A 20,318-nucleotide genomic window follows, 5' to 3' on the forward strand; every position below is an offset into this window, starting at 1 on the left:
TCACCCTTTTTATAAGCCATTGCATCTTTCTTTATGGCCCATTTGTCCAAGGTACTTTGAGCTGCTTCTATACTATGCCTGTTGTGACTCAAATTTGCTAAATGATAGAGCTCTTCATCCAAAAATTGTTTCCCACTGTGACTTAAATGAAGGCCGTGGCTGGTATGCATGTATCTGTCTAACATGCTTACGTTAGTTAAGTTCACCTACAGAATGTTGTTCACTTTTCCTTTTGATTTATTTACACATGACCAAGGAGGTAGGTCGAATCTGTGCGGTTGATTTACAACAGCTACATTTGTGATGCCTATTTTGGGTTGCATGATTTCAAGAACAGTGATGACTTCACTGCCTTTACCTCTGGCAATATCATTTTCACGTGCACAAATTACAACACAGTCTTTTGAATCAAGGTTTCCACACATTTTCAGCACTGTTTTTGTCACTTTTGCAATGCCTGCTCCTGGTTTGACAAAGGCGTGGACACTTGCTCTAGTTTTTGTGTCTGCCACTTATTCTGTTATTTGATATCCGTGATTATTGGCACAAATTAAGACTTTTAGTTATTTTTTTACACACTTGAGGCCATCAACTGATTTTTTTAACCACATTACTTTGTTTATGATGCGACGCACAGTTTTTGTTGTTTGTGATTATTATCTGAACTAATATGTTTCTGATTGACATTGTTTTGATGATGCACTCACTTTTATATTTCCAAGTTTTGCGCTGGTTTCCACAGTCGTTCTTCCTTTGTTTATGTCATTGGTAGCCGATCTTTCTTTAGGGTTGAGTCGATGCTCTGTTTGTTGAGTTTTATAACCAGGATGTTGCAGCTCTTTCTCCATTGAGGCTAAAGTCCTTTTAAGTTCACTTATTTCACTGTTTTTCGTAGTTAAAATGAGATGAAAGTCATCGCAGTGTTTACATATGGATGTCACTGAACTTAAATTTGCCATGGTTTTTTCACTAGATTTTGATCTTGTAATGATTTTGTTTGCATTTTTTACTTTAACTTCACAGCAGTAACATTTTCCAGGTCAAACCACGATACTTTTTTTTTACACTGAATACATAAAGGCTTACTCTTTTTTAAAATTTTCACAGAACTCCATTTTCGTGTACCTTTTTTTATTGCCATCATGTCCAAATAAGAAAAAAAGTATACAAATACTGAATATGCCAATATTGTATTTGTGTATGAGTTTTGTTGTCAAAACGCTTCTACTGTGTGTAGAGAATGTGATAAACTATTTTCTAACTGCAGGGTACCAGATTCGAAACTCGTGTTTTCACTAAACTGTGTGAGACTTTTACAGTGACCAAGTTATATTCTTTCTTGATATGCAGATGAGCAACATATGTTTTGAAGTGGAAGATATTATTCAGTTGGTATTCTGGTCATGCAGAATTTCTACAAATATTGGGTGTTCCCCATACAAGGATATGGGCAGATTCAACATCTTTGAGAAGGAGGTGGCTAATTGCAAATAGCTGAGTAATTCCATAAATATTAATTACTGATAAGCCACTTTCGCTCATGATGGTGTAACTCATAACTAACATCAGTGGTCTGGCAAAAACCCACATGTCTTTGTGGAGACATTTTCAAGAATGCTTCTCACTCTGTAAATTTTCAAATTGCTCAATTTCCAAAAAGCTGTTCACTCAGTGTCACACCTACATTTATGATTAGAAGCATAATCATATGGGTTATCAGATGAAATACGTGACTGGATTGAGGATTTTTTGGTAGGAAGGATGCAGCATGTTATCTTGGATGGAGAGACATCGGCAGATGTAGAAGTAACTTTGAGTGTACCCCAGGAAAGTCTGTTGGGTCCCTTGCTGCTCATGTTGTAAATTAATGATGTTGCGGACAATATTAATAGCAACCTCCGACTTTCTGCAAATGATGCAGTTATCTACAGTGAAGTACAGTCTGAAAGAAGCTTACAAATATTCAGTTAGACCTTGATAAGATTTCAGAGTGGTGCAGTGATGGGCAACTTCCTTTAAATGTTCAAAACTGTAAAATAGTGCACTTCTCAAAATGAAAAAAAAAACCTGTAACCTATGAATATGGCATTAGTGGGTCACAGTTGGATCTGTAAACTCTTAGAGAACGGGGTTGTAACACTTAGTAGAAGCATGAAGTGAAACGATCACATAGGCTGAGCCATGGGTGAAACAAGTAGCAGACTTGGGTCTATTGGTGAAATTCTAAGGAAATACATTCAGTCTACAAATCACTCATGTGACCCATCCTGGAATACTGCTAAAGTGTATGGGACCCTAACAAATAGAATTAGCAGGTGATGTGTAACATATATAGAGAAGGGCAGCACAAATGGTTACAGGTTTGTTTAACCCACAGGAGAATGTTACTGAGATGTTGACAGAACTGAACTGTCAGATTCTTAAAGATAGATGGACTCTACACTAAGAAAGTCTACTGACAAAGTTTCAAGAACTGGCTTTAAATGATGACTCTAGAATGCACTAAACTCCCTCCATATCACCCCCGTAAGGCTTTTGGTCTCGCGGTAGCGTACTCGCTTCCTGAGCACGGGGTCTCGGGTTCGATTCCCGGCGGGGTCAGGGATTTTCACATGCCTCAAGATGACTGGGTGTTGTGTCATCTTCATCATCATCATCATTCATCCCCATTACAGTTGGAGGAAGGCAATGACAAACCACTTCCGCTAGGACCTTGCCTAGTACAGCAGTGTGGGTGTCCCGCATGATCCCCTATGCTCTGTACAGGAGTATGGGACTTCATCATCATCATCATCATCATCATCAAGGATAAGAGTAGATTAATTACAGTACAATGAGAGGCATTTAAACAATCACTTTTCCTGTGTCCTGTACATGAATGGAATGGGAAAAGGCCCTAATAACTGGCACAGAAGGACGTACCATCTGACATGCACTTCACAGTGGTTTGCAGAGTATAGATGTTTATGTAAACGTGTTGTATGGTTCAACAGACAATCACTTGATGGGGCCTCTTGTGTTACTGCATTGTCATCCTGGTCCCCATTATGTCAGCTTTCTTGAAATGAGCTTTGACAATTTTAAACAAGGTTGCTTTGGCTACAAGAATGAGTATTTTCTTGCAGTATGATGGGGCCCCTGCATTCTGTCAGGCGACAATTCATCTATACCCAGGATTCCCTGGAAGATGCATTGCCGAAACTGTCATGTTTCTTGGCCCCCAATGTACCCGGTCATTACAAATTTAGATTTTTGCCTCCAGGAATAGCTGAAAGGTGAAATCTACAGAGAAAAGGTATGAGAGGATCATTTGGATTATGAATGCTCATGAAAGAAGATCAAAACAACCTCAGATGAGCTACACATGATTTTATCGAGAGAAATCAAATGTGCATCAAAATCACAGGTGGAAATTATGAAAATCGACTTTCACCATAATCGTTTGCCTTTGCATAACACCTCCTGTGAGTACCAGTAAACCCCCAACACTGATTCTTTAAAGAATTGAGCTCCTCTGCATGAAGCGTTCAGGTCTACAGAGCTATGTGTCACTCAGTGAGAAAAATTTTGCAGCCACATTCAGTGGTATTTCATGGATATTGCCAGCAAAATGTGTCTGAGTAGAATTAATAGTAAAGAATCAGTAAATTAAAACCTCACACTTGATGCTGCAGTTTGCTGTATGAGCAGCAAAAATATTCCTTTTATGATTTTGTGCAGGTGTCAGCAGGAAAAACTTGATGAGTATAGTTTGTTCTGATTTTCATATATTGAATGAATACAGTTAGGTAATTTGCTTGACATGAGTTACACTGCTTCCAATTGTAATTGTTGTTGTTGCTGTCTTCAGTTCAGAGACTGGTTTGATTCCTCTCTGCATGCTTCTCTATCCTGTGCAAGCTTCTTCGTCTCCACTGCAACTTACATCCTTCTGAATCTGCTTAGTGTATTCATCTCTTAGTCTCCCTCTACGCTGCCCTCGAATGCTAAATTTGTGATCCCTTGATGCCTCAGAACATGACCACCCAACCAGTCTCTTCCTCTTGTCAAGTTGTGCCACTAACTCCTTTTCTCCCCTATTCTATTCAATACCTCCTCATTAGTTACGTGATCTACCCACCTAACCTTCACCATTCTTCTGTAGCACCACATTTCAAAAGTTTCTATTCTCTTCTTGTCTAAACTATTTATCGTCCATGTTTCACTTCTGTACATGGCTACACTCCATACAAATACTTTCAGAAACGACTTCCTGACACTTAAATCTATACTCTATGTTAACAAATTCCTCTTCTTCAGAAACACTTTCCTTGTCATTGCCAGTCTACATTTTATATCCCCTTTACTTCGACCATCATCAGTTATTTTGCTCCCCAAATAGCAAAACTCCTTTACTACTTTAAGTATCTCATTTCCTAATCCAGTTCCCTCAGCATCACATGATATAATTCAACTACACTACTGGCCATTAAAATTGCTACAACACAAAGATGAGGTGCTACAGACGCAAATTTTAACCAACAGGACGAAGATGCTGTGACATGCAAATGATTAGCTTTTCAGAGTATTCACACAAGGTTGGTGCCAGTGGTGACACCTACAACGTGCTGACATTAGGACAGTTTCCAACTGATTCCTCATACGCAAACAGCAGTTGATCGGTGTTGCCTGGTGAAACATTGTTGTGATGCCTTGTGTAAGGAGGAGAAATGTGTACCATCACATTTCCGACTTTGATAAAGATCGGATTGTAGCCTATCACGATTGCAGTTTATCGTATTGCGACATTGCTGCTCGCGTTGGTCAAGATCCAATGACTGTTAGCAGAATATGGAATCGGTGGGTTCAGGAGGGTAATACGGAACGCCATGCTGGATCCCAATGGCCTCGTATCACTAGCAGTCGAAATGACAGGCATCTTATCTGCATGTCTGTAATGGAGTGTGCATCCACGTCTCGATCCCTGAGTCAGCAGATGGGGATGTTTGCAAGACAACAACCATCTGCACGAACAGTTTGACGATGTTTGCAGCAGCATGGACTATCAGTTCAGGGACCATGGCTGTGTCTACCCTTGACGCTGCATCACAGACAGGAACGCCTCCTGTGATGGTGTACTCAATGATGAACCTGGGTGCACGAATAGTAAAATGTAATTTTTTCGGATGAATCCAGGTTCTGTTTACAGCATCATGATGGTCGTATCCGTGTTTGGTGACAACGTGGTGAGTGCACATTGGAAGCATGTATTCCTCAATCACCAGACTGGCGTATCAGCCGGCGTGATGGTATGCGGTGCCATTGGTTACACGTCTTGGTCATCTCTTGTTCGCATTGACGGCACTTTGAACAGTGGATGCTATATTTCAGATGTGTTACGACCCGTGGCTCTACCTTTCATTTGATCTCTGCAAAACCCTACATTTCAGCAGGATAATGCAAGATCGCATGTTGCAGGTCCTGCACGGGCCTTTCTGGATACAGAAAATGTTCGACTGCTGTCCTGGCCAGAACATTCTCCAGATCTCTCCCCAATCGAAAATGTCTGGTCAATGGTGGCCGAGCAACTGGCTTGTCACAATATGCCAATCACTATTCTTGATAAACTGTGGTATCGTGTTGATGCTACATGGGCAGCTGTACCTGTAAACGCCATCCAAGCTCTGTTTGACTCAATGCCCAGGTGTATAAAGACCGTTATTAAGGCCAGAGGTGGTTGTTCTGGGCACTGATTTCTCAGGATCTATGCACCCAAATTGCGTGAAAATGTAATCACATGTCAGTTCTAGTATAATATATTTGTCCAATGAACCGCTTTTTATCATCTGCATTTCTTCTTGGTGTAGCAATTTTAATGGCCAGTAGTGTACATTCCATTAGCCTCATTTCACTTTTGTTGATGTTCATCTTACATCCTCCTTTCAAGACACTGTCCATTCCATTCAACTGCTCTTCCAGGTCCTTTGCTGTCTCTAATAGAATTACAATGTCATCGGCAAACCTTAAAGTTTTTATTTGTTCTTCATGGATTTTAATTTCTGCTCCAAATGTTTCATTTGTTTCCTTTACAGCTTGATCAATATATAGATTGAGGGATAGGCTACAACTCTGTCTCACTCCCTTCCTAACCATGGCTTTCCTTTCATGCCCCCGACTCTTACAACAGCCATCTGGTTTCCGTACAAATTGTAAATAGCCTTTCACCCCCTTTGTTTGCCCCTGCTACCTTCAGAATTTGAAAGAGAGAATACCAGTCAACATTGTCAAAAGCTTTCTCTAAGTCTACAAATGCTAGAAATGAAGGCTTGTCTTTCCTTAATCTAGCTTCTAAGATAAGTCGTAGGGTCAGTTCCAACATTTCTACAGAATCCAGACTGATCTTTCCCGATGTCAGCTTCTACCAGTTTTTCCATTGGTCTGTAAAGAATTTGCATTAGTATTTTGCAGCTATGACTTATTAAACTGATAGTTCGGTAATTTTCACATCTGTCAATACCTGATTTCTTTGGGATTGGAATTATTATATTCTTCTTGAAATCTGAGGGTATTTCGCCTGTCTCATACATCTTGCTCACCAGATGATAGAGTTTTGTCAGGACAAGCTCTCCCAAGGCCATCAGTAGTTCTAATGGAATGTTGTCTACTCCTGGGGCCTTGTTTCAACTCAGGTCTTCCAGTGCTCTGTCAAACTCTTCACGCAGTATCATATCTCCCATTTCATCTTCATCTATGTCCTCTTCCATTTCCTTAATATTGCCCTCAAGTACATCACTTTTGTATAGATTCTCTATATACTCCTACCACCTTTCTGCCTTCCCTTCTTGGCTTAGAACAAGTCTTCCATCTGTGCTCTTGGTATTCATACAGGTGGTTCTCTTTTCTCCAAAGGTCTCTTTAATTTTCCTGTACGCAGTATCTATCCTACTCCCAGTGTTATATGCCTCTACATCCTTACATTTGTGCTCTAGCCATTCCTGCTTGGCCATTTGGCCCTTACTGTTGATCTTATTTTTGACATATTTGTGTTCCTTTTTGCCTGCTTTATCAATTAAATTCAGTATCTCTTCTGTTACCCAAGGATTTCTACTAGCCCTCTTCTTTTTACCTACTTGATCCTCTAATGCCTTCACTATTTCATCTCTCAAAGCTATCGATTCTTCTTCTATTGTATTTCTTTCTCCTGTTCTTGTCAATCGTTCCCTAATGGCTCTCTCTGAAACTCTACAACCTCTGGTTCTTTCAGTTTACCCAGGTCCCATCTTCTTAACATCCCACCTTTTTGCAGTTTCTTCAGTTTTAATCTACAGTTCATAACCAATTATAATAAATGACTTATTGTGTGAAACATTTAACTTGTGATTACAGTTCTTAATGATTAAATTATGACAGTTTTTAAAATTTGGTCAGTAACTGTATGAAATATTGAAAATAAAATTTTTATTGCCCCTGAAAGCTGTTAGATAGGTAAAACTGCAACAGTGTCTGTGCCCCATATGAGCCTTTTAGGAATATAGTTTTCTTTGCATTACATTCCAACAGCTGTATTTCTGTACCCAGTAAAAATTGAACACCATTCCACTGAATCACATTGTGTGTATATACAGGGTAGAAACAAATTACATTTACAACATTTTAGAGTTTGGAGGAGACTTTCTCATGTGACAAAAATGTAATGTGCACCATTTCCCCACTAGAGTTCCAAGAATCTTTTGAAGCTAGCAATTTTCAGAGATGGTGTTCAAGCTGCTGTGTGATGAATGTTGTCCGCTAAAAATGTTGTTCTTTTAAATTAGTTATTTCGGTGTCTTGTTCACCAGGCACTTAATCTTCCCCCACAAAAAGAAATCTATGGGAATGGCACTAAAAGAATGCGGTGGCCATGGTACTGGCCCACCACTCCCAACCCCTGCTATTGCTGGGACAGTGGCACTGCGAGTTTTTATGTCAATAGGGCCAAAACATTTTCCTCATACATGTGATTTAGAAATTTTGAGGGTGTTGTTATCTGTTCATCATTTTCTCGTATTGCTTTCTAAGGTACCTAGTCAATATTGGAAGCATAAACAAGCTAACAGTGTGATTACAGAAAAAATTGTTTTTACATTCTTAGATTTTACATTCTGTCATTAGCCTACTTTGTCATTTAATTGTTTTCATACTATGGAAAATTTAATATAGACAACATTTTGCACTTTGAACGATTACTTTAAGCTTCAACATTGGTTTTCAAATCAATTTATGTGGAAACTACATTGTTTTTTCAACTACGCACTGCCTGTAGAATAACGCAAATATAAATCTGTGTGATGTTTCAGAATCCAAACCATTTTAGTTTTGGAAAGAAATATTCAGGGGGGGGGGGGGGGGTTTGCCCTCTTAAAGGGAAGTTATGTAATGCAGGAAACAGTTTATTCCAACTTAGCATGATCAGTTTGTACTAATTTCACAAGATTCACACTGACAATTTCTTCTGCACTTGTAGTTGGTTTGTTATAATACTGATGAAATTACCTCACTTTTCAGCTGCATCTTTATGCATTTTGGCAGATTTGTGAAACTTTGAAATTGGTGAATGGACAGCTTATGAAGGTGGCATAATGACTGTTATGTGTTGTATGTGGCCGAGAAAGCACACATAATTTAAAAAGTGCACCATTAACTACTTCAGAATAAATCAACCATGGATATAAAGACAGCCAGTCAAATCAAAATGCCCTCACAGCCATTGAAATCAAAATGTTCTCATTATGCCATCTACAGCATTCCTAAATTTACAGTTTGTGCATATTACCATAGATTCAGTAAAACCTTATATTTTAGGGACTCATTTATCTCCTTGCCTTCAAAAGAATTTCCAACATTGGAAATAGCAATCAGGAGACAACAACCCTTTTCGACAAAGTACTTGAAGTTCTGGCTTGGTCTGAATTTTCTCTATCAGTGCAATCACTAGAATTTTTAATAGGTATATTTGAGTTTGATTCATCCCTTTCTTATGATATTTCATTGCTTTCATGAAAGTACTTGATGCCAGAAGTTGGTTGGTTAATTTGGGGGAGGGGACCAAACAGTGAGGTCATCAGTAAAGCCATAAGTTCTGGCCAGGTCTAAATTTTCTCAATCATTACAACCACTAGAATTTTTAATAGATATATTTGAGTTTGACTCACCCATTTCTTGTGATATTTCATTGTGGGTAGCATATTTTTCAATTATTTCACTTTCATTTCCAATTTTCGTTCATTTATGAAGTATAAAACACTGAACAATATTGGTCACATTTCACTCTGTTCAATAAGTTTTTACACCTCACAGTGCTCCAGATTCGGAGTAAACCACATCTATGCACCATACTCATTTACAATGTATTGTTGACTATGAAAAAAATTAGGAATGACTTCATTAACTGTACTCATTGTTCTCACTCCATACCAATGAGATGAGTTTTGTGACATAGCGTAATAGAGATATTCATGCTCATTTATGGTGCTTATTTGTAGTAGTGGTTGCTCAGTGAGTGCCTCCTAGTGTTGAATTGCATATGTTGGGCTATAGTACCAATGACGACGACTTCCACCTCTAGCAGCAAGCAGCAGTCACCAGCCACACAGTGTAAATGAAAGTGCCCCTCAGCAAATGAAAAGAAATATGACACAATGAGCTACTTTAAAGTAGCATCTAACAGTTATTAGCTATTATTTGAAGTTTGACAGAGTAGATTTATTTGAATGTGCTTTGATGTGCAGCTGATTTGTTACACCAATAGCCATTTGCAGTTTATGAAGATTGGCACAACTAGTGACTTGGGAACTGGGAGGGTGAATTTTTAGGTTGCCTCTGAAGGCAACATTTATGAGAGGGAATGCTCGCTATGGATATCCTTCTAAATGGGAGAAGTAAGTACAGAGTAAATGGTTTAATGGTGGAAAACACCCACTGTGATTTAATAACAAAATTCAGAAAATGCTGAGGAACCAAAATTGTTGCATTCTCGGTTCAAAAAAAAAAGATTGATGCATGAAACATATTACTACTTCCACTTTCATTCATACCGTGTTAATGAAAGATCACACTGAGAACCTGGGAAAATTCTGGTCCTATGTAAAATCACTAAGCAGTTTGAAGGCTACTATTCAGACACTCACTGACCACTCTAGTGTGGCAATAGAAGAAAGCAAAAGTAAAGATGAAATTCTAAATTTCACATTCTTCTCATGAAATACTGTTTAGAAAATTTAGAAAAGTGGCACCTGTGGCTGACTGCAGAAAGATTCTACAGCTGTCGACATACGTTTGGCATAAGGATCATAAGGGCAAGATATGAGAAATTAGGGCTCTCACAATGACAAATAAATAGGTGTTTTTCTCTCTCCATTTGCACACACACACAAACACAAACACCTTATGGTGGCGTACGGAGTATGTACATAGATGTAAGACATGTATGTGTAGTAGATTCATCACTCAGTCAGTCGGCTGCTTCTTTACATTTTATCATAGTTTACTTGCAACTCCAGGAGTTTATTGAATGTAGTCTTCCCTTCCTCATGAGCTACGCATTGCTCACAGCTACTAAAATCCTGAATATTGAGGCTATAGAAATGTAATTCTAATTTTGCCTTTTTGTCATATGGGAACTGTACTTCGTCTAATTTTTCATGGATGATGTCATCTTTAAAGTTTTGCTTCATTTCGTAGATGTTTGTGTTTAACATGCATATATGACACAACAATTCACTCTTTTAATGTTGGCAAGATCAGACAATGCATATGCCTCCAAGATGCATCAACGTTGCTCAAGAATGATGAAAATAAATTTATGGTTCTTCTGTTTATTGTCATTATCATGTCACTTACTGTTGTTAGCTTGTACCAGGTATGGCACTGAAATAAAAGTATTTCTATTTCCTTTCGACATTGTGCCAGACATAATGACCTTTTGTGAAATTTTGATATTAGTTCTTTGATGTTTTAGATTCATTTTTGAAACTAAAGGAAACTATCAAGTGCATGCTACAGCTGTTTCAGCAGATGGTGAAAGATTTTTTAACTACAAGCGCATGTTATCTGTCAACAGATGTTCCCTTACTTTCGAGACTTCATGTGCTGTGATAGTTCTAAGATGGAAGTTCAAGCTATTGTCAATGATATACTGCATCACATAGAAAACTGATCTTTGTGTACAAAAATTTTATTTTATGTGCATTTATAGGTGGCACTAATTGCATATTTGACTCACATAGGTAGTTTTGTACCTGCCACTAGTGCAACAATTGGATGCTTGAGTCATATTTTCACGAGGATACAAACAGTGGAGTCAATAGCTACAAGGTTATCAGCTTTCATGATTGATCTTAAGCAGGTAAGAAAAATACTGAGAATATTGTTTTTCATGGCAAAACTTAGTTGGATATTGCCTTTTTGATATACTTAAATTACACTGACCTTTGCTTTCACCATTTCTATTTATACCATTGTCCCAATTTTTTGACTGCTGTTCATGCTAACTTCATTTCTGTTTGTTTGATAGATGTCAAAGGCACTTTACTGTTCTACACCTTCATCCCTTATCATCATTGATGAATTTGGTAAAGGGACAGTTGAATCAGATGGCTTAGGATTGTTAGTAGGTAGCTTGGAGCAATTTTTAAGTCGTGGTGACAATTGCCCTCATGTGTTTGTATCAACTCATTTTCACCGTGCTGTACAGTTGCTACCAGAAACACAGTACTTGAATTTTCAGGTAACGTAACATGATGGAAATCGATACTAAGTTATTGAAGATCTACCATGTAGCGCTGTATTGTTGAAAGCTGACATATTGTGAACTGTGGCTGTAGTAGAGTTATAATGTTTATAATTTAAACAGCAAGCGGTCACAGGTTAAAAGAAAGTTTATTCACATCAGACTATTGCCAGCACCAAATTTAGTACAAAACCTTCGTCAGATGGCTTTTAGAGATTTCCTGCTGGGGCCTTTTTTGTACTCTTTACTGGTTTGATGCCCTAAGCTAAAAAAAGTTTTTCATTGATATTTAAGTAAAATTACAAAAGATTTGTTTTAAACTATACAGAAACATTTACGAAATGGTTTTAAATATAGTAAAACATGAAATGAGGCAAAAACTTTCACAGTTCATATTTCTGTGCAACGAATTTACTCTATATTTTTGTTATGCATTTTGAAGTTAACACATTCTTTGCTTGTGCACTATGTGAATGCTATAAAAATATAAACTTTAAAATGCATAACATAAACAAAAGATGAATTCATCACACATAAATGTAAACCTTGTAAGTTTTTGCCACATTTCATGTTTTATCAACTATAAAATCATGTCATGAATTTTCCAGTGTAAGTCAAAAAGAAAAGGAAAATCTCTTGTAAGTTGACCAAAATATGAACAAGTGCAAAATAAGACCCCTGCCTGGAAAGTAACGAAATCTGTTTGAACCAACTGAAGATGGATTTGTAATAAATCCAAAGAGGTAACTGTCTGATTTAAATAAACTTTTTAAACCATGCTTTTGTGTGGTTGCTGTTTATAAAGTTTATGATTTACAGACCTCTCTCAGTTATTATTATAATAATATAACAAATTTACTTACACAACAGTTTCTACATTTTATTTTGTTAATGTCTAGAATAATAAAGGTATTTGAAAGGTAATTTGTGTTTGTTATGTGTTGTTTTGTCTGCATCTGTAGTTGTGTGGTCAGTGCGGTTTATTACCATGCAGAGGACCCGAGTTTGATTCCTGTTACTGGTAGGGATTTTTCCTTGGTGGGAGGATTGGTACATGGTACATTTAGCTTCGTGAGGGTAACTAAGGAGCTGCTTGACCAATTAGGAGCAGTTCCAAGGTCAAGAAACCCAATAATGATGGGGAGAGCAATATGCTGACCACACGGTCCTCCATACCACATGCAGTAAACCCATTGACAAAGGATGACACAGCAGTTGGTTTGGCTCAATTGCACCATCTAGTGCCAGAATTTGGAGCTTTACCTAGATGGTATTTTGGTCATCAACCCAACAATTGGTTTTTTGCAGCTTTTCGTTCCTGTCACTTATCAGCTAATTGCAGCACAATCGTCTCATCTCAAATTATTGATAATATACCTTATGTACTCATTTTTACGCTTGCCACTGTGATTCTTTCTGCCCAACATCCCTTCAGCTACTGTTTTCAGAAACTATCAGTGTCATAACATGTGCCCAACCAATCTATCTGTTCTTCATATTCCTTAAGAGGATATTGTAACTTTCCCCTTCTCATTGCAGAATTTCTTTGTCTTCTCTCCTTACTCGTTTAATCCCTCTAATCTTCTAGTGACTCTACGTTTCAGATGCTTCTAACAATTTCATTGCTATCTTTCCAGTTGTCCATGTTTTGCACCTATATAGAGCTGTGCTTCAGAAATAACTCTTCATGTGTCTTTTTCTCATTGTAAGTTGTATATTTCTGAATGTTAGTAACTCTTAATTTTTACAGTTGTCCCTTTTGCCTTGCACAGTCCTACTAATATGTTTTTCTTGTATCTGTTTATTGAACTTCTGAGGTAGTGAAATTTATTCACCTCGTCAGTTGTTGCCTGTCCAAAATCAATAAGCAACCTCTAAAATTACCTGCCTTCTTCAAACCTAGTATTTTTCTGCTGCATTTACATAACCTTTTTTAAGACCATTTCATTTGTTTTCCATCCAGTAACTCATTGAAGTGTCATGTGCTTTGCAACATGTTCTTCAAGGTAATATGAATTTGTCGTTCTTTCAACTAGTGTAGATACCAATGCTTCAGTTGCTTTTTTTTTTAATGTACTTAATTTAAACTGCCATATTATTAGTGCTAGAGGATGATCATTGACAGTGTCTGCAGTTGCACAGCTTTAGCAGTCTTCAACTTGATTCTTGAACTCTGTTTTACCAAAAATAGTTTGTTACCTGTAATCTGGTGGCTTCTTCCATATGCATTTTCTTCTCAAATCGTTCTTTGAATGTGCTTTTGCTAGTTCATCTATACACATCAAAAAAAGTTTTGCCTCACCCTGGGTCCCAATACTCCTGAAGATAGATGTTGACTGTGGATATTGTATTACAGACACAGTTCCTTTGACTCTTCAGAGATGTCACTAAATCCGCTCAAAGATGTCAACAACCATGCATGAGAAGCGCCTGTTAGATGGAGGGGGTCCAACAGCCAATCAATTCCACCAGGAAGGAGGGACACGGCTCAAATTGTCTGTAGTTCAACCATTCCTAGATGGTCAATACCGCGGTTCCATCGCATCCGCATTGTTACTTTGTGCCAAGAAGGGCTGTCAACAAGGACATCTTGGAGTGAACCAAAGCGATGTTGTCCGGACATGGAGGGGATACAGATAGACAGGAACTGTCGATGATGTGCCTCGCTCAGGCCGCCCAAGAGCTACCATTGCAGTGGATGACCACTACCTTCATATTATGGCTCGGAGGAAGCCTGACTGCAATGCCACCATGTTGAATAATGCTTTTCGTGCAGCCACAGGACGTCTTGTGAGGACTCAGACTGTATGCAATAGTGCATGATGCGCAACCTCACTCCTGATGTCCATGGCGAAGTCCAACCACGACACCATGCAGTGCAGCAAAGATGGTCCCAACAACATGCTGAATGGACCACTCAGGTTTGGCATCACGTTCTCTTCACCGATGAGTGTTTCATATGCCTTCAACCAGACAATCGTCAGAGACGTGTTTGAAAGCAACCTGGTCAGGCTGAACGCCTTAGACACACTGTCCAGCGAGTGCAGCAAGGTGGAGGGTCCCTAATGTTTTGGGGTGGCATTATGTGGGGGCCGATGTACAAGTTTCGGAACTGTCAGAATAAGGGTGATGCAAAACCTTTTTTGATATGTGTATAACAAAGAATTCCTTTAACTTTGTTCCCTCTCATATCACTTCCTGGGGCAAATTGTCTCATTATTTTTCATTCCCTAGCTTCACCAATGGCAATGTCCTAGTTTCCCATTATGAATAAACTCTAATTTCCTATGACATATGTTACAAGTTCTTTAGTATTATCATATATTTATGTAACATCAGTGTAATCCACATCTGTGATTGTCATGTTTGTTCATTATTATTCATACTTCTGCTCTACCATCATCTGACCCTGTATGAATAGCCTACAATATCGACAGCAAAAATCCTTTCCATTGCTATCTTTTGATTTTCTAGTTCTGCAGCCTTCACTGTATGACAAGAGGGTCTTAGGGGATACCATCTGGACCAGCGAGACCAAGGTTTAATATGAAGGTGTTATGACTTGTTTCCTGACAAGGAAATGTAGGAGCATTGCATTTACCAATAATTAGGTGCCCAAGGTAAAGGTAGCAGGAAGCTGACAACAAGTTGAAAAATTCCGAGGGTATAGGAAAGCAGCCTACTTGCACACGTACCAGGGAAATACATTACACTGCAGTGGTCATATCAAGGACAATATATCTATAACAGAATAACTGAGGCAACATATGAGAAATAAGAACAGTCATTTATTAAAATAATGTGCAACAAAATATACTCAACGTTTACTTTGTGAGAAGGTGTAGCACTGATGTAAAGTTCTGAAACTAACCTGATGGCACACAGTAGATGATTAGGTACAAGACTACCTGAAGTTCAGCAGGGACTGAAATTAGAGACGTTTTATAAGTTCAGTCTGCCAGTAGATACACACCTTGACTAGCACTTCAACTAATCTTTGACACTCGATGTTAACTGTCCAACAACTGGTCGGCAACTGACGACAGCACATGAGAGCTATCCAATCACTGCACGCAACTGGAGCTGGCCAAGTGTTGTCTTGCGGCCATGTAAATATTGTCCGTGGTGTAATAGTGTCCTGCTGTGGTCTATTTGATAGATGTATCAAATAGCTCCAGGTGCTCTCTCTGCCAGCAGTCATAACCATTAATGGATGAATGGACTATGGACTACTTGAGTGTCTTGTAGAAAAAGTGTAAAATAGTTCCTGATATGTACTTCATCAGTGAGATGGCCGACCGTATTTTTTGTGGCATCACGCTGAGACTGCCTGGTGTGTGGTGCATTCTGAAATCTGTAGCATCTGGTGGAAACACAGCAAAAAGCATTACTGTTGTGGCCATGGAAGCTCCAGGCATAGGTAGTCCCTTTCAACAACGGCAGACTTCAGTCAACAAAATTCTAATAGCAGCCAGTATACCTAATTGACTCACTGCTATGAGAGTGGATAAACTGCTGTTCAGCCAAACACTTATGTTTCTAACTCTATGAAAGCCATCCAGGGTATAAAGATCTCAATACAGGGTTTCTCCTGAGAATGCTTACACATTGGGTAAATTAATATAACTTGCACTCAAAAGAGTAGAAGAATATTAAGAGTGTTACTTACATATTGGCAGTTTCTCTGTGTTGTATATGAGACTCTTAGCCAAAAAGGTCTCATTTCTCTTGCTGGCAGCACTATGAGTGAAGTAACAACGCCCTGTGCTTTGCATACACATAAATTTGAGTGCTCCTTGAACCTTGGTTTGTGAGAGCAGCCAGTAGAAAGTTCATGGACAAAGAACAGATACAAATTGAGATTTGTGTATGTCGATCTGGTATCATAGACTTTTATAACTGTTTTCATGGAGTCTGTCAGATTACGACCACCAACTTTAAATCATGGATTGTTTTCCTGTCCTTTTTGTTGTTTATAGAACTTACTTAGGTGAAATACATGTTTTAGAGAATATCATTGCCACAGCTAGAAAGAGAGATGAAAATACAAACAATACTAAATTGTAGCTTCAAAATATTGGACATTCATATTTTTCTAAAAAAACTGAAATGAAATTTATTAAATTATTTCCGGACTACATCTCTCTTTTATAAAGACCCTGTAATCAGAAACAAAATTAATTAATAAATTGTGAGATATAGTTACTGGTCAGTATTTATCTTCTGGATGTGAAGTGTTTAGTACTGCTAGTAGAAACATAGAGAAAAAAATTTATGACATTATCCTAGCTTACAGAACTACAGGGTTGTCAGAGGAAAACTGTTACTTATATGTGTGGCGTCTGTTCTTTGTTAAGTCCCATAGTGCTCAGAGCCATTTGAACCATCTGTTCTTTTGGATACGTTCAAAGGGGCAGACACTACTTTCTGATTTAGCAATGTGGAAAGCATGCTCAGATAGCTGAAGCACTAAAGGGAAAGTGGGAAATCCTGTTGTGAGCGTCAGCCCAGCACAAGTTTTAACTTGTCACCATTGGATTTATTTCAATGCCCAGCTGCAGCTGAGATCTGAATTTTTATTATATCATGAATGTAAAACTGACCCATAAAATATTTATTAGACTAACTAGAAATAGAGCCTTGTTACTGATCAGGTGAACTGCCCATCACAAAAAATTCTGCAGACTGTCATTTCAATGCACGAATCATTTACTGTCACATGCCTGGGCATGCGCATGTCCTGCATGATCTGTCCTGATTACTTTGTTGTATCCATAGGAGTGGTGTGTGTTCCTATTTTTTCTTGCTGACGAATGATATTGACGAATGAAAACTATGAAATAAGTTGCCATAGGTAAAAATCACAAATACTAAGCAGGTTTTTTTTTTGTGTTAGCAGAAGCCAACACCGTGTTACAAGTGGAGGCCAAAATGCACATGTTTTAGCTCACGCAGGCTGGCATGAGGAGGGAAGAACTTTACTGACACGAGGTCTGGAACATGACAAGGAATGAGAATTCAGAAAGCGGACATAATTAGTTTGGTACTTAACTTTAATCCATTAACGATGAACGTCACTCTTGACAGTATATGATTCACAATATTATCTGTTCAGAATACATTCTTGAAGATAGTTCTTATAGTAACTAAATAGGGCACCTTGCTAGGTCGTAGCAAATCATGTAGCTGAAGGCTATGCTAAACTGTCGTCTCTGCAGATGAGAGTGTATGTAGACAGTGAACCATTGGCAGCAAAGTCGGCTGTACAACCGGGGCGAGTGCTAGGGAGTCTCTTAGACTAGACCTGCCGGGTGGCGGTGCTCGGTCTGCAATCACTGACACGCGGATCCAACGTATACTAACGGGCCGTGGCCGATTTAAAGGCTACCATCTAGCAAGTGTGGTGTCTGGCGGTGACACCACATGTTTTTTTATTTGCATGTGTTGAGTCATGCTGAATGGTGAGGCACACATCTTCAAGATGGGACAGCAATCAAATCAACTTTGCAAGAGGAGATACTGCTTGGATGTGAATACAGATGTTCTGGGGATCACCAACCTCATTTGGAAAAGCACAGAATTCCTAAGTTGATAAGAGTAATGTATTTGGATAGATAAAAAATGTACTCACCAAGCAGTAGCAGAAGAACACACATAAAAAAGTATTACAGTTTGCAACCTTTTGGAGCCGATGGTTCCTCCTTCTGGTAGAAAGATTGCAGGGGAAAAAGAGGTGTAAAGGTAAAGGACTGGTGAGGTTTAGGAAAAGAGGTAGAGTTCAGAAAAGTCGAGCAGCATCCTGGGTTATGTGAGACTTGACAGCACGAGAAGGAAAGACTGGCTGTGGAAGTTCCTCCTTGCAAAGGTAGGCCACATTTAGTCACTCTATAGAGACTTCCATTCCTGTCACTATGATCAATCTTGAAAGTGTTCTGTAAGGACCAGTATCTGGTGGGCATAACAATTTGTACATGGTGTCATCTCTGAGCCAGACATGAGATCCTGTAAGCAGATCTTTATGATTGGAAACCTTTCTCTGTACATGCTTGACAGGTAGGCCTACAAGCGAATTTCTCATCAGGGAGATGAACTGTCATGCAAGTTCTGTCATTGTTTCTGGAATGATTGGCTGAACTGGTACTGGTACAATGGGTTCACATGATACATGAAGCTGCTCACCATGGATCAGATGGGCTGGAAAACATATTCAGATCCTCCTTTACTGATGTGTGCTGGCAAACAATATCAGCTGCAATGCGGCTGTCCACATTGATGAGTAACGGATCAGCACCATCTTTAGTGTTTGCTGCAGCCTCCCCACCATTCCATTACTAGTGGGATGGTGGGTAGTGGAGGGCAAATAGTTGCATCCACGTAATTGAAGAAGCTCATTAAACACCTGTGACTCGAACTGGCATCCACGGTCCATCTTAACGGTTTTAGGAATGCCAAGTCTCAAAAACCATGTAGGCAACAGTACTTTTGCTACTGCCTTAGCAGAGATGTCTGGAATGGGAGTAGCTTTGGGCCACCTCATAAAATGATCCACTACAGTAACTAGATAGCAACGACCGTCTGAATCAGTTTAGGGTCCTCCTTTGTCCACATGAATACATGAAAATCTTGCTTTCAGCATTGGAGAATGTGCAAGTGGTGTGAAGGCACATCAGCTTACATTGCTGCAGTAGCAATGGAGGCAGGAACATACCCATTCTTGGCAGTCCTTCTGGATTCCTGGCCACTCCACCTTGCTTGCCACTAACCTTGCCAATGCCCAGATGAGCAGGGTTATGCAATGCTCAGTAAACTACGTGCCGAAATTCTTTGGGAATGTATGGGTGTCACTTGTCCAAGAATATTCGTGGCACATTATGGAACAGAAATATGATGCAGCTGATGGAACAGAAATATGATGCAGCTCCAGGGCTGTGTGTTCACTTTGGAAGAAGTCATGCAGCACAGTGTCCTCTTGTTGCTTGGCCGCTATCCCGGCTCATGGCACTGCCTCTAGGCTGGCACAGTATTGCAACAGGCAGTCTGCGACAATGTTGTTCCTACCTGAAATGCGACATACATAGGTTGTAAATAGGGCTATATATTCTGCTTGTCTACACTTCCGCAGTGAGCCCTGATCCAATGTGCATTGGAAGAAACAAGTTAGTGGCTTGTGGTCAGTAAAAAGTGTAAAACGTCTTCCTCTGTCATCTTTTGACAGAGTTTTGGAGATGTTTTACCTGTCATGCACATTTTGGAGTAGATGCCCATCTGCCAGTTCATCCATGGTTTTACCAAGAAGTTCCAGGTTTTTATGTGCACTTGCACCTTGGAACTCATGGCACATGAAGTATTAGTTTTATATGAGCTGAAGATATACTTCCAGGGTACGAAACTGGTCGTCATACAGGGGAAAATACAATAAAGACAAATTGCAGATTTGGACTTTCACTTTGTTTAATGTAGACTATTTTACCATATTTGATTTTAAATTGCTTGATTGTCCTCTGCATTATGTACAGGTTCTTTAGCTGTGGTTGCCCGACCTGAAAGGCTATTTGAATCCACACACTGTTGC

General features: G+C 39.1%; 1 protein-coding gene across 1 annotated transcript in view; it reads left to right on the forward strand.

Moving 5' to 3' along the window:
• The window catches only part of LOC126273290 (mutS protein homolog 5-like), a 260,615-nt gene that overhangs the window by 135,607 nt on the left and 104,690 nt on the right, over positions 1-20,318 (forward strand). Inside the window, exons 15-16 of the mRNA XM_049976835.1 lie at positions 11,213-11,362; positions 11,531-11,743. Of these exons, the coding sequence (XP_049832792.1) occupies positions 11,213-11,362; positions 11,531-11,743 (363 nt within the window). The remainder of the gene's footprint in view (positions 1-11,212; positions 11,363-11,530; positions 11,744-20,318) is intronic.

The sequence above is a fragment of the Schistocerca gregaria genome, chromosome 5 (genome assembly GCF_023897955.1).
Source record: "Schistocerca gregaria isolate iqSchGreg1 chromosome 5, iqSchGreg1.2, whole genome shotgun sequence".
Lineage (NCBI taxonomy): Eukaryota > Metazoa > Arthropoda > Insecta > Orthoptera > Acrididae > Schistocerca > Schistocerca gregaria.